The sequence below is a fragment of the Miniopterus schreibersii genome (genome assembly GCF_964146895.1).
Source record: "Miniopterus schreibersii genome assembly, chromosome: 20".
Lineage (NCBI taxonomy): Eukaryota > Metazoa > Chordata > Mammalia > Chiroptera > Miniopteridae > Miniopterus > Miniopterus schreibersii.
This window is the reverse complement of record NC_138122.1, coordinates 27999309-28016625: the sequence shown is the minus strand read 5'-3', so window position 1 is coordinate 28016625 and position 17317 is coordinate 27999309. Positions and strand designations below refer to the sequence as shown.

Below are 17317 nucleotides of genomic sequence, written 5' to 3'. Positions count from 1 at the left end.
AGGGGCGGAACCTAAGGGAACGGCGGCGGGCGGGCGGCGGAGAGCCCCGGGTCCGTTCTCCGGGGCACCGCTCTGCCAGCTTCCGCACGGCCCACGCAGCCCGGGAGCAGTGCGGCCTCGGTGGAGGGACAGGCGTGCTCAAGAGTTGATGTGAAACAAGAGAGTTCAGACCGTAGCAGAGGGACCTGCGAGGCAACGGGCTGCAGCTCCCAGGGTAACAAAACAGCCTTGATCATCGGTGCGCCAAGTAATGCAGCCGCCAGCTTCATAAAGGAGAAGCTGCGGTAGATGAGAGAACTACACAGCCGCCGGCAATGGACATGAACATGCCCTCGCCCAGCACCGACACGCGATCCGCTCTCCTAGCAATCCAGTAAAACTATAAATTAACAGCATAATTTTAACAGGCCTTTCCGTCTGAGAATCTTTTTTTAAAAAGTTTTCTACTCAACAAATAGTGAATGAAATTGGAAAATACAAACAAAACTGCAAACAAGAGTATATAAGAATTTATGGGAGAAACAAAGCAATGAAGACATGAAATTTCATAATCTTGAGTAATTATAACAGCAAAAACAAAACACGTATATTAATTCTCAAAAAGTCATTAAAGAACAACAAAGGAAGCCAAAGGAGAAAGCAAAGCAAATTTAAAGATAAAAGCAAACAACTAGACAAAATTAGCAAGAACAGAAAAGATTCAAATAATACTACGAATCCACTCAAAGCAATTGACAGAGAACATGCTACTAAAAGACAATATGCGTAATTTTTATGTGCACATGGGACATTCTCCAGGACAGAGTCTATGGTGGACCACAATAAATTTAAAAGGACTGAAATCATACGTTTTCTGACAAGAGTGGAATTAAAATAGAAATCAACCCCAGAAAAAAATGCAATAAATCTCCAGATATTTGGAAATTAAAAACCACACTTTTAAGTAAGCCCCTTAACTCAAAGACGAAATCACAAGGGAAATTAGAAAATACTTTGAGCTGAATTAAAATGAAAATGCATATATAAGGATCATACACTACCTGTCTTTCTCTGCCGGAATCACTTCCCCTTAGCATAATGTCTCATTTTCCCCGTTTTTGATAAAAATTTATAGTATTTTAAATTTTCTTTTTAAAAACTGGATTTTTAAAGGTTACTTTTTCCTATTTTGATTCCTTAATTTGTTTCTATATTCATTGTTTCTCTTTCCATAATTGCATTTAATTTCTCCCTAAAATTCCTTTTTATTTATTTTCATTCTTTTTATTAGTACTGTTGGATTGGATGAAGTAAAACTTACCTACATTACTTTAACTTTATGAATTAATCTATGATCAAAGATGAAAACGACAGAGACGTTCCCTCCTGGGGACACATTTATGTTGGCTCACACGCTTTTTTAAAAATGCATTTTAAATTGTTTTTTTTTTTTCTTTTAAAGAGAGAGGAAGGGATGGGGGTGGGCTGGAGAGAAACATTGACCTGAGAGCGAAACCTTGATGGTCTGCCTCCCCTACACACCCGACCAGGGACCAAGCCCGCAGCCTGGGCCGGGGACGGGTGCCCGGCCAGCGCCCGACCAGCTGGGCCGCACCGGCCAGGCGGCTCGCACTCGGCTGGAGCCGCGCCACCGGTTTCCCCCATCTCTGAACCTAACATCCCGGGCAGCAGCAGGCGGCCTTCAAACCTCGAGCCCGTCAATCCCGCGAGGCACGCCGCAGAGCGCTCTGGGAAGTGTAGTTCCGGAGCAAGCGGCACTCCGGGAAATGTAGTTCTGCGCAGACACTTCCGCCCTCGGTTGGCGCCGGCGCGGTGCGGCGGCCCCAAGTTGTAAGGCTGTGTGTGGGGCCGCGGCGGGACGCTGAGGTTGCCGGCCCCCGTGACCGCCCAGTCCCTCGGCGACCCTGGCGCGCGCGAACCGACGCCGGAGCCGGTGCCAGGCAGGCCCGGAGGACGGCCCCGCGGCGCGGCGGCTCCCGTCCCGGTGGGTGGGGGCCGCGGGCGTGCGGGGGAGGGAGCGGGAGGCGGCCGCGGTGCGGGACCGGGACGGGTGCGGGGCGGCGGGTGTGGGCCGCAGGGCAGAGATCGGGGAGCTGATTAGTCTGCGGACGCTTGCGGATTAAATCTGTGAAAACCGGTAGCTTGGGGCTTGGCGGGGATGCGTGGTCGCGAAGCCCCTGCGGGGAGTTAATTGGGTGACGGGGCCTCTGGGGTGAACCTCTGGGAGGGGCTCTGCGAGGTCCGCAGACGGGTGGCAGCTGTGGGGGCCCCGGGCAACAGGGGTCGGCAGCGAGGGGGAGCCCCGCCCTGTACCCCGAGCGCCAAGGAGCTCCGGGCCCCTTGGGAGGAGGTGCCTTCTGCGTGTTGCTGGACATTTTCCCTCCGTCAAGCCCCACACCCTTCGCACTGGACTAAGAACAGTCCGGCTTCACTCGAGGAATCTATCCTTGCTGGCTGCGTGGGAGGGCGGCTCCTGAGTGTGTGGTGATGAGAACAGGCCTGTCTGGTCCAAATCCAGCCCTCCCCCAGCTCCGGGGCTGGGTCCTAACTGCCTCTAAGGGTCAGTGTTCTGACTCCGCTCCTGGTAGCTGGCCTGGGGCAAAACCTGGCAGTTTGCTAACACCCGGGTTTAACTTTCTCCCCTCATTTGTGGCAGATGAGTGTACACTTCACCCACCTCTCTCTATACCCATTTATATCCACAGGGTCAGTGAAGACACCTTTCCCCGTTCTTTAGTAAAACAGTGCCTCCAAACAGAGAGCTCTTGCTCTAGCAGGTAGAAGTCTCTCCTTGCTCTGTTTATTTGCTGGAAAGATTCCCACTGACTGTCCACCGTGTTCAGTCTCCCTAGTGAGCTGTCTGCCTGTGGCAGGAGTGCTAGGAAAGGTGGAATTTGTCCCTCCTGTCCCAAAGTTTACCAGGTACTGAGTTTATTGGACATTTCCCTTCAGGTGTGTTCTTATGAAGGAAGGAAATAACCTTGTACGACCTGTGTCCATGAAGTTGTTCTCTGATCCCAGGTCTGGCTGAGTGTAAGTGACTTGGTTGATGAGCAGTGAAGAAAGTCAGTGTAAGTATTTTCATGCATCAAAACGTAGTATTTTTTATTTTACTTGTCTTAAATCTTGGTTTGTCTGTCCCAATTATTCCACCTAAAGTGGTATCTGTTACAGAGTTTGTAATCTTTCAAAGGTAGTAAAAATAGTGGTGGTATTCACTTATCTGGTTATTTCACCTGTTAGGGAAATAATTAAACCGTAATCTGAAAACCCAGAAAACCTCCATAAAAGTAGAAGAGAAAGAAAAACAATTTTATTATTGAGTAGCAATTAAACCAGAATGGGATGAGCATTGCAGGCAGTCCCCTAAAGAGACTGCCAGGAAGGGGAGAAAGCTCACCCTTTTCTGTAGCCAGGTAGATACAACCCACCATACATATGTTCTCAAGGTAAATTATCATTTGTCACACGTAGCCCATACTAAATTTACCTGGTGAGTGGGGTGGTCATCTGTGTTAGCTAATTGCCTTTATCCAAAGAAAAAAACAAACCTTTCATATCTTTATGACGGGAAGTAGTTTTACCACTTGGAGCCTGGTGCTGAAGCCGTGTTGATTAGACTCCTGCCGTCCCAGAGACTGGGAGATGGCTGACCTTCCTGGAGGATTTCAAAGAGATGGCTTCCAGGTCCTTAAGAAAGACATTTTTGGGTTGTTAAACTGGACAAGGCTTATTTAGCTTTAAAAAGAGTAACATATATTTCAAAGGGGCAGAGAAGGAGGTTACAGTTACAGGTTTTCTTAAGTAAATGCTCTTTGAATAGGGGTTGGGAAGTCTCCCTTTTGTGCATGAGGGAGAATTAGTTTTTTTAAATTTATTTTTAGTTTACATTTGCTGTCATAGGACTCTGAGCTCTCTTCCCCTAGAGGTGTTAGCTTCTCTCGGTACAAGCTCTGGTAATTTGCAGCAGGGAAGGGCTGAGGCCAGGCCTCTGAAGAGAGGGAAAGGAACCTGTAGAACCACTGGACAGCGGAGTCCCACCACCTCTCCAAGCAGCTCTTCAGGCCAGGTGTCAGGGACCCTTAGAAGCCCTGGTAGAGCATTTTCCCTGGGGAATGGAGGGGGAGGTAAGAAATAAGTTAACTCCCAAAGGCAGCTGGGCATTGCTTGCCATTTGCATGATTCCTTAATTCAGCAGGAGGTTGATACTCCTCGATTATCCCTGGAAACCTGTGTCCGGGGCTGTTTGTGCTGGTTTCTGAGGGAATAGGTGGGCAGTATCTGCCCCAGTGGGAGCCCAGAAAGCAGCAACATTACAGGTTTCCTTAGGCCTCTTGCTGCCTTCTGCTCTAGGCTGTCACACATGCGATGTATGTCAGCTTCATCATAGCCTGTCTTCCCCATGGTCTCTCTTCTTGTTGCTGTTTCTGTTGGTTCCTCTGATCTGTGCTCTTCTATTGCTCCAGGGCTGAATTTGAAATAGAGAACCAGCATCCTAGGCTACTTCACCATCTTGATCTAAAAGCCAGTTCTATTTACCATCCTGCCCAGAAATGAGTTGCATTTACTATGCAAGTAATTTGATTTAAGTGCCCCCTAGAAATGTTGCTGCAGAATGAGTGAGCCAAGATTGTATGTTCAGACTTTGCTGAGGTCTCTGCTGAGCATTCTGGCGGGCGGCTCTGGGTGTGTTTGGTTGAACAGATGAGTGGCTTCAGTCTGGCATTTCCAGGTGGGAGCCAGGGCTGCTAAGGGCAGTGTAAGCCTCAGCTGAGATCTACTGGTGACTTAGATTTAATCCTGCTTCTGATTGGAGTGCAGTAAACAACTGGTCTGAGATCCCAGTAAGAGAGAACCAAGATTTAGGTTCCCAAATTAATTACACCATCTAAAATAAAATTCCCACTGCATCTCCAGGCCATGGCTCTCAGATACAAGATGGCTCAGGTGAGGTAAGGAAGGCAACGCCTCAGGACTGAAGTACAGTTTACAGCTCTTGACCAGAGGCTGTTCCCAGAGCGTCAGGACAGAGAGAAGGCCCAGAGCAGCAGAATTCCCAAAAGCAACAGAAAATGATCACGTCACAGGTGAGTTATCTGTTTATTCTCCAGAAGTTTTTCTGTGGTTGTGATGAGACTTACGGGAATCTCTACAAGCAACAGGAACAGTATACATACATTTATATCATAACCAGAGAAAACAGGATAAGCTTGGGAAGAATGTTGTTATGCAAAGAGCTGAAATTCTAGAAGACCTCAGCATATTGCTTGCTGGTTCCAAAAAATAACTTGGAGGACTGGCTGTGAAAGACGTGGCTGCAGCTCCTTCCGAGTCTGCCTACCAGGTCTGGTGTCAGGAGGGCAGTGTCCGCTGGAGGCCTGCCAGGTAAAGCCTTTGTCATTGTCTAGTTGGGCCTGAAAAATCCTGGTTTTTAGCCAGGAGCCGGATTCCTCATATGAGTTTTAAAGTGTGTAAATTCATGTAATCAACATCGCAGCCAGGACTTGGCAGGTTCCATTGTACCTTTGTAAAAAATCAATTGAAAATAATTAATGTACACGTCCTACAATTTAATTAAAAGGATGATCATCCCAGCATTATTAATAATAGCAAAAAAATGAAAAGAAGAAAAAAACCAGAACAAACAGAAATAAACTAAAAAAAAATATCCAACCAAAAAAATCAATTGAGCATATTTGTGGGTGTCTGTTCCTAGGCTCTCTGTTCATTCCCCTCATCTGTGTATTTACTCTTTCTCTAATACCACCTTGTTTTAACTCTTATGGTTTTATAGGAAGTCTTGAAATCAGATCATGTGAGTCCTGCAGCACTTTCTTTTTCCAAATTGTTTTTGCTGCCCTAGTTCCTTTGCCTTTCGTCCCCATGCCCTGTATGTCTTTGTTTCATGGCCTCTGTAACATCTTATTGCCTCTGGTCCGAAAAGGCAAAGTATTTGTGAACATGATTTTTTCCTCAATCATCTTTATATTTCTAGCACCTATCACAGTTCCAGGAACCTTATGTGCACAATGTCTGTGTTCTAGAAGATATCAAAGGAACTAACTAGTTGTTCCTACTTGGGAGCAGAACCACCCTGGGGGAAGAGAATGTTTTAGATATGTAGATGGGATTTGGGTTTGAGAGCGACTGAGAAACGGTGCTGTCATTTAGCAGGGAGAGCCCAGGCTTGCTGAAGGTTCTACCACGTGAGGCAGCTGAGCTCAGCTAAGAATTGTTCCCGAGTACCAGTGACACCTTCCTTAAGAAACACTGTGCTTGTTTAAAGACAATCTATTTCAGTTTCTTATTCAATGGATAGATGAATGAATTAATAATGATAAACATTTTAATAACATTTTGTATCTCTCTCAAGGCATAATGCAAGATTAGGATATTCTTTTAGTTGTGATACTGCTGTGTAACAAACTTCCCAAAACTTTAGTGGCTGAAAACATGAAGCATTTATCTCGCAGTTTCTGTGGGTTAAGAATCTGCCAGCTGCTTACCCATTTGGTTTCGTAATCAAGATGTTGAGAAGGGCTGCAGTCATCTCAGGGAGCAATAGGGGGATGATACCCTTCCGAGTTCACTCATGTGGCTGTGGGCAGGCCTCAGCCCCTTGCCTCATGGGCTTCTGCACAGGGCGGCCTCTCAGCATGGCAGCTGGATTCCCCCAGAGAGAGCAAGAGAGGGTTCACAAGATGGAAGTGCATTCGTCTGTAAGCTAATCTTGGAGATGACATCCCATTACTTCTGCCCTGTTCTGTTTAGTGGCAGTGAGTCCAGCCCATATTCAGGAGGGGAGGATTACACAAAAGCATGCATAACAGGAGTTAGAGGTCATTGAGGCCAACGTAGAGGCTGCCTACCTCTATAGAGAAGAAAGCCTGCGTTCTACATGAGAATCACTTCAGATTTAACAGGGATTATGCTTTTCTAGATATCTTTTGAGGATGTGGCTGTGGATTTCACTTTGGAGGAGTGGCGGCTACTAAATCCTACCCAAAAGAACTTGTACAGAGATGTGATGTTGGAGAACTATAGCAATCTGGTATTCTTGGGTAAGACATTTTTATGTAATACAGCGTGTGCCCAATAACTGTTGGGCCTCTCAGATTTTACTGAATTTGGATTTAAAATTTAGATGTCAGTTATTTGATTTATATACCCAACTGAAATATTTTTATTCACTTTATTTTGTAGCCTTTGTAGCAAAATATTTTTCACATTTAAGAGTCCCTTAGCACGAGCAACTGTGACCAAGTCCTCTGTGTTTCCAATTAATAGGTTATCAAATTATCAAACCTGATGGAGTTTTCAAGCTGGAGCAAGAAGAGACCTGGAAAATAAATGAAATCCTAAGTCACAACTTCTCAGGTGAGAGGTAATCTGGTGTAAGTCTCAGGTTTTTAATGATAGGTTGGCACACTTGAAATGTTATGTATAAAACAGTTTAAAGTCTGTCTTTAGAATTGAATCAGGACTGGTAACATAGCTCTGTATCATTTTTAAAGTGCTCTAGATCTTGGTCTCGAAGTTAGAATGTGTCCTCTCTGCATGGAGTTGATGATGAAATGCACCCTTGTCTTACCCATGTTGGTGACCAATCATTTAGGCCCTTGCTTCTGTGGATAAGGTTCTTCCTCCAGCCTCCTCAGTCTTTGTTTCCTTCTTTCCTGCCCTAGAGGCAAACGCCTCTCCTCTTAAAGAATTTGTAGGTTTTCCTCATTTTAGGTGGCACTGATTACGTTTGAGTTCCCTATATTATTTTTCTTTTCTCCCTCTAGTTTGTTAGGTTTCCTTTTAAACCCATAGAGGGTAGATGACTCCGTGACTACAGGACAGAAACTGAATACCTGAAACAGTGAGCTTTGTTTTTCCTGGCCTCCATGCAGAATCGTACATGGCATTCAGGTTCCAGAGCATCTGTTTGGTGCATTTGACCTTTAGCTTCTCTAAAGCTTCTCAATCATCCCATCAAATAGTCTGCTAGGTGTAAGACCCCATTAGTCATTACCTGCTGTGATTTTTCCTTTTTTAGATTTTTTATTGATTTTTAGAGGAAGGGAGACAGAAACATTGATGTGAGAGCAAAACACCAATAGGCTTTCTCCTGCATGCCCCCTACTAGGGGTCGAGCCCACAACCCAGGCATGTGCCCTTCCTGGGAATTGAATTGGCAACTTTTTAGTGCACAGGAAGCCATTCAACCAAGCCACAGCAGCCAGGGCTGTAACTTTCTAAATAAACTTTCTCTTATAATTTTTTTTTTAAATCCCTTTAAAATATTCAATACATGGTTATGTATTGGAAATTACAAACAATTGCACTTATTTTTAATGTTATGCAAAGAATTCTTGTGGTTTGGAATAATTTCCACTGACAGCATTATATATAGATTCAATATGTAGGTTACAGATTCAATTAAAAGGTAAAAAAATCTAAAAATGTTGAAGCTGCGCTCCAGAGAACTCTTGGATAATTCCAAGAAGCAGCTCTAAGGGTGGTGTATTACTGATATCAGTGATTCATACCATGATCTTGAATGAGAATGTTTTTTTAAATGTAATAATAAAGAAAACTAATGTTTCTCATTTTTCAGATGTAAAGTTGATAGCCTCCACTTATTGTGCATTGTATTCAGTAGTACTTCCTTTAAAACATTCAACAGTGTGTATCTTGCTCTTTTATGGATTTGTTATTCTCAGTCTTCCCTATATTGTAAGCCCTCTGATGGAGTACTTATCTGTCTTCTTCTCTGATCTGGTACTAACAAATTTAAGTAAATTAACCAACCCAGTATTTTATTAGAAATTACTTCAGTCTTTTTTATCTCATGATCACTGTTCCTTGAGTATATTTTATCTTTCCTTATTTAAAAGTTTGTGCTTATTATAAACATTTGTAATTTTTAAAACTTGTTTTAATTTTTTAAAAAATTTTAATGGCTAATAAGTAAACATTGTATTTGGGAGATTTGGGGGGGGGAGTACTGGGAACCTAGGCTTCATTTCAGAAGTTTTATATAGTAAGCATAATCATTGAGGGATTTACACAGTATGGTTCGTTTTTTTTCCTTTTTAGGAGCACTCTGGCTAGATGATAATCTCAAAATGTGGTACTACAATAATCAAGACAAGCTTAAAAGTATGGAGAGAGGCCATCAATATGATGTTTTGGGGAAAGTATTTCATTCAAGCATTGACTTTGTTCATTTAGGAATGAGACTCCATAAATGTGGCACAAGCGAAGAAAGTTTGAATCATGCTTTTGATTTTCTTGTTCCAGAAAATAACTGTGGAAGAAAAAAACTTGAGCTCAATAAGAAATTGTTGTTCTATATCAAAACTGACAGAACCCATGGTGAAATAAAATACTGTGATTGCAGTAAATGTAGAAAGTCCAGCAATAAAGAGCCATGGCTCCTTACAAACCATAGAAAACACAGAGGAGTCTACTTATGCATGGGATGTGGTAAAGTTTTTAACAAGAAGTCACAGCTTATTATACATCAGAGAACTCATACAGGAGAGAAGCCTTATGGGTGTAGCGAATGTGGGAAAACCTTCTCACAGAAGTCTTTGCTCACTATTCATCAAAGGACACATTCAGGAGAAAAACCATATGGATGTGGTGAATGTCCGAAAGCTTTCAGTAGGAAGTCACTGCTCATTTTACATCAGAGAACTCATACAGGAGAAAAGCCCTTTGGATGCAGCGAATGTGGAAAAGCCTTCAGCAGGAAGTCACAGCTTAAAAGACATCAGGTAACCCATACAATAGAGAAACCCTATGGTTGCAGTGACTGTGGAAAGTCTTTCTCCCAGAAATTAAAGCTCATTACACATCAGAGAACACATACAGGAGAGAAACCCTATAAATGTAGTGACTGTGGAAAAGCCTTCTTTTGGAGGTCACAGCTCATTACTCATCAGCGGACTCATACAGGGAAGAAACCTTATGCATGTAGCGAGTGTAAAAGAGCCTTCAGCAGGAACTCACTCCTCATTAGGCATCAGAGGATTCACACAGGAGAGAAACCATATGAATGCAGTGAATGTGGTGAAGCCTTCATCAGAAAACCACAACTTATTAGACATCAAATAACTCATACAGGAGAGAAGAACTATCAGTGCAATGATTGTAATGAAGCATTCTTTAAGAAGTCAGAGTTAATCAGACATCAGAAACTTCATTTAGGAGAGAAGCCCTATGGATGTGTTGAATGTGGAAAGACCTTCTTTGGGAAGTCACAGCTCCTCACACATCAGAGAACACACACCGGAGAGAAACCTTTTGAATGCAGTGAATGTGGGAAAGCCTTCACCCAGAAGTCAAGCCTGATATCCCATCAGAGAACTCATACAGGCGAGAAACCCTATGAATGCAGTGAATGTGGGAAAACCTTCAGTGAGAAATCAAGTCTCATTCATCATCAGAGAACCCATACTGGAGAAAAACCCTTTGAATGTAGTGAATGTAGAAAAGCTTTTGCGTGGAAGCCACAGCTTCTTAGGCATCAGAGAATTCATACAGGGGAGAAACCCTATGCGTGCAATGAATGTGAGAAAGCCTTTGTTCAGAAAGTGCAGCTCGTTAAGCATCAGAGAAATCATACAGGAGAGAAAACCTATGGATGCAGTGATTGTACAAAAGCTTTCTTTGAGAAGGCACAGCTGATTATACATCAGAGAATTCATACAGGAGAGAGACCCTATAAATGTGGTGAGTGTGGGAAGTCTTTCACTAGAAAGTCACATCTTATGAGGCATCAGAGAATTCACACAGGTGATAAATACTATGGGTGCAATGAATGTGGGACTACCTTCAACAGGAAGTCACAGCTCGTGATCCACCAGAGAAATCATGTAACATAGAAACCACATGAGAGCAGTGAGTATGGAAAGGCTGCTAGCAGATGTAATGTCTCTTGATACTTCTGAGGACACACACAGGAAAGAAACTATCATTGCAGTGACTTTTGCAAAAAATTGTTATTGGTAAGGCAAGTGTCACTAAACAGAATTAGGGAAGAGAATTTTTAAAAAGTAGACAATATAAGAAAGCCTTCTGGAAGACACAACTTATTGCCCATTGATAGCTCATTTATCAACATTGTGGTAGTACAGAAACTTTTGGTCAAAACTGAAAGCTCATTAGACGTTTAAAGACCTAAACAAGTCATAGCAAGTGAAAAAAAGATTTCATTAAATAAGGGTAACATACAGTACACTAAAGAATACATACATAAGGGAAATACTGAATATGAGAGCTTTCACATGGAATTGTAGTCTTAATAAGTCAAAGAATTTTATAAGCTCCATCCTATTGAAATAATTCAATGATTAAGTTGTGTTTGTTGTACATAAGTTACAAAAGATGGTTATTTTAATTTTTTCTTTTTAATTCTCACCCAAGGATATTTTTTCTGTTCCTCAGAGACAGTGGGGGGGGGGGGAGAGAAACATAGATGTGAGAAAGATACATCTGTTGGTTGCCTGCTGCATGCACCCTGACTGGTGCCAGGGATTGAGCCTGTAACTGAGGTACATGCCCTTGACCGGAATCTATCCCATGGACCAATACTCCAACCGCTGAGCCAAATTGGCTGTGGCAGGATAGTCATTTTAAAGTGGTAGATATATTTTCAGTGTGAAGACATCTGCTTTCTGCTGTGGTGTAAGAACAAGGACCAGGTTAACTTTTCCACCTTAAGTAGCTAAAAACCACAATATGTATGAGGTAATGGTTTTTAGACATATGATAAGCACAAGTTTGTCATCCCTGGCAGAAGGTGGTGGCAGTTAAAAGGCTGTAGTTCAGGGAAGGGAACAAATGAAATCTTGCTGAATTGGCATTTGGGGAGGCCACGGTAGCTAGAATATGCATGGGAATGTGCTTGAGAGGAGGGGGGCTTTTCGGGAGAGGACTGAAGAAATCTACAAGGAGGGACTTAAGTCTTTTGGCTTAGTGCCAACTTGCATATCTGGGAAAAGAAACTTCCTGAGACCAGATAAAGTAGGCTGGAAAGCAGTAGGCTGAACAGTTCCTGGAACTTAGTTCAGGACTTCTAACAGTTCCCACCAGCCACAGTGGAAACAACTTTTAACACATGGGGCATCAAGTAGAATTCCCAGAAGACTGTTGCCTTGGTAGTGATGGTAATTCACTCTAGATTAAAAGCCACTCTGGACCCACAATGCCTGACTTCCAAAAAGCTACTGGCAGGGAAATGAGACTTGTAACCAGTAGGAAAGTAATCAGTAGAAAGAGACCTAGAAGAGACTGACGTGGTTAGAATTGGTCAACAGGATGTTCATGTAGGTGTTACAGAGTGAGGGGAAACAAATTGATGAAACTTGAAGTGGAAGACATATTTTTAAAAGCCCAAATGTTATTTCTCAGGATGAGAACAACTTAAAATTTAAAACCTATCTGGGTGGAATTAATTTCTTAGAGAAGAAAAAATAGTGAACAGTGAGAATAAAAACTATCCAACTATGTACACAGAGAAAAAAGATGGAGGGGAGCAAATGGGGGGTGCGTTACAGTGGTGTAAAATACACATGATTAGAGTTCCAGAAGAGAAGAGAGAAGAGGCAAAAGAAAGTACTTGAATACGTAATTGCTGAAAATTTCCACATACACTGAAAAGTATAACTCCACATATTCAAGCTCAAAGAATCCAAAACAGGAAAAACAAAAGAAAATCATGCCAATGGGTATCATGTCAAATTGATGAAAACCAATGAGAACAACAGTAAAGCAACTGAAGGAAAAAAGACAAAGAATGACAGCACACTTCGGGTCAGAAACTATGCAGGCTAGAGACAATGGAGTACCACCTGTAAATTACCGAAAGGGATAAAAAACCTTCAACCTAGAGTTTACCTATCAAAGCCATCTTTCAAAAATGAAAGCAAAAAAATTTTTTTTTTCAGAAAAACAAAATCAAAGAGAATTTTCATCTGTAGACCTGGCCTTCAGAAGTTTTGGGGCAGCAGGAAAAAAACACTAAGTGGAAATTTGGATCTGCAAGATGAAGACTTCTAGAAATGGTGAATATATGGGTAAATATAAATTTTTCTCATTTTAAAATCTTTTTAAAAGTAATAGCCCTGCTTACAGCCAAAGCAATGACAATGTGTTTTCGGTTATGATCTATTTAGAAGTAAAGTGTATGACGACAATAGTGTGTAAGTATGAATCTAAAAATAGTTGAATAGACTGTGTTATCTGAGTCAAACCTGTTTCCTTGGGGATCAGGATGACTTACATTTGTAACAGCTGCACAGTAGGAGTTGCACATGTGGATCTGTGTGCTGGCTGTTCTCTACATCTCCGTACCTATTTTCCTCCTTTCTCTGCTCTGCATTCCTGGGGCTGTCCAGGGATTATCCTCCAGGGACTGCTAGGGTTTCTGCTTAGTGTGAACGTGGGAGGTCCTTGTGTGAGATGAGTGGATGGGAGGAGAGAAGCTGGAGTATTTACTTGTCTCTCCTGCTGGGCTTTGGTTTGAAGTGTCTTTCCCTGTGTCTCTGCAGCAACTGGGGAGCAGCCCCAACTTTATCTTTTGACATCCCTCTCCTTGCTCTTCAGACTTAAGGGTGATCGCTGCTGCTGGCTGCTTCACCTGATTAGTTTCCTTAATTTGGACCACATATCTGTAAATAGTCCCTTTATCAAATGTTCTTGAGCTAATATTTTGAATGTGCCATATGCTAAGTGATGAGCATCATTTACTGGAACTTGTGTCTCATGGGGCATAGACGGACCTCTATTACAATTTCACATTAAACATCAATATTTTCTTTTTGTGTTTTAACAACTCAGTAGAAATTACAACAAATATCAAAGTTTTTGTGTGTGTGTTTTTGTTTTGCTACAAATGTAAATGCTCAGGAGGCTGTTGCCGTCTGCTACATATGCAAGTGGTCTTGCAGCCATTACTCACCCTTCTTCAGTAATAACACCAAAACATTTATGAAGTCTCATGCTACCTCTGGGTTAGCCAAACAACTTACAAGAAAGCATTGTTATTATGTTAATTATGTGGGCAAGAAAAAAACAATAACCCATTACTGAATGAAGAAAGAAATGAGTGATCGATACTTCCCAGTACTCTCGTTCTTAAAAATTGTGCTGTGTAATTAAAACATCCTCATTCATGTTCTGCTGGTTTTGTGTATAATTCATGTAATCTGTAACCACAGACAAGATTTCTCACCTCTGTAGTCACAATTAGTATAGAGAACCTCTTCAAAGGCTCCACACCAGTTTCCACCACAAACTATGCCAAAAGAGAACCAACTTTTCTAGGATCAAACCAGAGTTGCTGCACTCATAATCTCACGAAGCATAGTAAGTGTAGTCTATGCTAATAAGCTTGTGTGTCACTCTGTCCTGACTTTAAGGAATTAGCTAGCAAGTAAAGTAAGTATTTTGAGACTTGGGCATAATTGGAATATGCACAGTGACAGTTCCCTGTAATAGTTTCCCTAGCAGCAGTGTGATCTATATGTGAAAATAATGTCGTTTCCATTGTCAGGATTCTCCCTGCCCCCTTTTCTTCCACATAGTGAAGGGAAAGGCCATTCTCAGGCGTAAGCAAGTTCCACAGATTTATCCTATTACATATGTTTGTATGAAGCAGAGTGCATCAAGTGATGATGTTTGAGATCTGGGACCAGCCATGCTTCCTGTACGAGAATGGGGTAAATAGCTAAAAACAAAGGTCAGGCTGATGTTCCTTTGGTGAGGCACAGCCTCTGTTTGCTGATGACATTTGCTCCCACTGACAGTGCGTCTACGGGTCAGGGGGCTGCATCAGCTCAGACCTATTGCTGACACTTGCCTCTGTGCTGTATTTGAAAAGAAAATCTCTGTGCCCATATGTTTACTGAGTAAACTGTTTGATGAATTGAAATGTGTAAGTGTGATTATTAGGAACAATAAACTCTGGCTTCCATTCCAGCTCGGTTTCCCAAACCTAATCTGAACTCCTACCAGTTCCCAAAAAGTTGTGATTAGCCACACCTAAAACATCAAGTGAAAAGCACCGCTCAGTTCAGTTGGTGGTGGTGGTAACGCACAGCGAAGTCCTTTGCTCACCTTCGCTCTGGTATCTGCACAGAGGGAGAATGGCTCCTTTTTCGCCAACTAAACTTGGAGACTCCCTCATCCTCTGAGACTTAACAGAGTAGAAGATTCATGGTTTAGCTGTACCAACAACGTAATTCCCAAGAAGAGATGAGGCACAGCGTGTAAGGCTTACCCACATCTTCCCTGTGCCTCCTGATGATGAGGGTCTGGGTAGGACCACAGACAGTTAAAAGTTGGAAACGACATGGATGTCACCAAACCAAATCCCCGTTACACAGATGGCAGTGTCTTGCCAAAGATCACATAGTGGCAGAGTCAGGCCTGATTCCATATCCCCATGTCCAGTGCTTTGCCTAGGGGACACACAGTTGTCCTTGGCTTCCTCTCCAGTCTTACTGTCTTACACCCTGCTGTCGTAGGTACAGCCAGATCCCAGCTTTGATTAGTGCCTGAGTGTAGGTGTTAAATTACACACTTTTGCCTTGTTGAGAGGGTTTCCCCATGGTAGGAATGAGAAACACTAACTAGCATTTGTTAATGCAGTGGCATCTTTGGGGGATATGGGGGGGGGGGTGCTTATGCTATGTAAGCTATGTGCTTAGTGCTTTTTTTAAAAAAAACATTTAGCTCACCACTAACTCTGAGGTACTTTGCTCTACCTAGGTTACTCAGCTACCAGGTGGCAGAGTTGGGTTGGAACCCCTCTATCTCCCTAGAAACAAAGCACTCTTTATGATTAACTACTGTTAATTACTCTGTATTCATATCTGTTTAAAACAGCTAATTTCCTCAAGTAGCTCAAAATCCTTACATTTACTTTATTTCACAGACTAAAGCCAGAAAGACCGAGGGTCTTAAAAAGTCAAGAGCACAAGAGGCATACCTCATTTGCATTATTACCCATTTTACTACTATGTAGTTTTTGACAGATTAAGCTTTTGGGGGCTCAGATTTCCAAATCTGTAAAATTAAAATGGGATTGTAGTGATCTTACAGTGTCTGATCCATCCATGCTGTTCCTGGGCCTGGGGATTGTGGCCCACCCCTCCTTACTGCAACTGTGACTGTCTGACCTATTGACCAAAGCTGCATTCTTTTCTTCTGGACACAGTGACTGTCCAGGTTTTGGGTATGTGCCTCAAGTGTATTTACCAAGATTGTTTAAAATGGATGCTGGGGGGCAGTGGCCTCCCTTTGGGTTTGAAAACTAGAAAGTTCCCTACTCGTACAGGGAACCATATCTTCAGGATAAAGGATTCTGAGACCTAGAGTGAAGCAGAGAGGCAGAAAAGTGAGTGGGTAGAAAAAAAGTCCCAGTGATGTCACTTAAAGTATGACCCATTTGTCCATTTTTCATGACTGTCCATTGACTAGCAAACATATTCTAGCAGATGTTTTCTGATTTTCATATATCAGATGAAGAACAAGACTTCCTTTCAGTTAAATAGATTATGTTTTAAATAAAATTGGTTGCATGTGAAATACAGTCTGAGTAACACCAAGGAAAAGAATTTAGCATGTTTGCTGCACTGCTCTGAGGTCAGATTTCGACGCCACCTGCATCTTCCTTCCTTTGTGGCTGCAATCTCAATTGTCGTTTGAGCCATTTGCCTCTCAGCAATGGGTTTTTTATTTTTGCTTACATTTAACAAAAATATGTTTCCTTATATCATTAGCTAATATTTCCACAAATAGAACAATTGAGGAGTTTTTTTATAGGTATCTATAAAATAATAAAGTTTTATACATGTATAAACTATATTATCACCTTTCCACCTAGTACCTTACTTCCATGTAACAATGGCCAAGTTTATTGGCAAAACTTCCCATGTGTTTTATTTTGAGATGCTCCATTCTGTATGCAGCCAGAGCTGAGGTCCTGATTCCGGACTGGGGAGAGGGAAGCCTGGCTGCTGCTCTGGTTGCACCATTTGCCCATATTGGGAAATTTATAATCTGCACATAGGAAATCCCTTCCAACTACTACCCTTACCCTGTCCTCTTCACCCAGTGAAATTACGTGAACATAAAACATCATTTTTCGTTGATTCATAACTGAGTCACTAATTTTTATTTACTTGTTTAAAATATGTCTATTGATTTCAGAAAGAGAAAGGGAGAGGGAGGGAGAGAAACGTCAATGATGCGATGTGAGTCCTTGATGGGCTGCCTCCCGCACGCCCCCTGCTGGGGAGCCCGCAACCCGGCTCCTGCC

General features: G+C 42.5%; 1 protein-coding gene across 4 annotated transcripts; it reads left to right on the top strand.

Moving 5' to 3' along the window:
* The first annotated feature begins 1790 nt into the window (after positions 1-1790).
* On the top strand, positions 1791-14924 carry ZNF605 (zinc finger protein 605). 4 transcript variants are annotated; one of them, XM_081123245.1, is made up of 7 exons: positions 1791-1984; positions 2953-3071; positions 4918-5087; positions 6941-7061; positions 7288-7377; positions 9085-10725; positions 12942-14924. In XM_081123245.1, exons 3-7 carry the CDS (start codon positions 5073-5075, stop codon positions 13016-13018), a joined length of 1944 nt encoding a protein of 647 aa, XP_080979371.1. In that variant the 5' UTR covers positions 1791-1984; positions 2953-3071; positions 4918-5072; the 3' UTR covers positions 13019-14924. The 4 variants fall into 4 exon arrangements, with proteins under 4 accessions (XP_080979371.1, XP_080979372.1, XP_080979369.1 ...); XM_081123246.1 differs by having other exon boundaries at positions 3022-3071; positions 12942-14923; XM_081123243.1 differs by lacking the exon at positions 12942-14924 and having other exon boundaries at positions 1800-1984; positions 9085-12857.
* The last annotated feature ends 2393 nt before the right edge of the window (positions 14925-17317 follow it).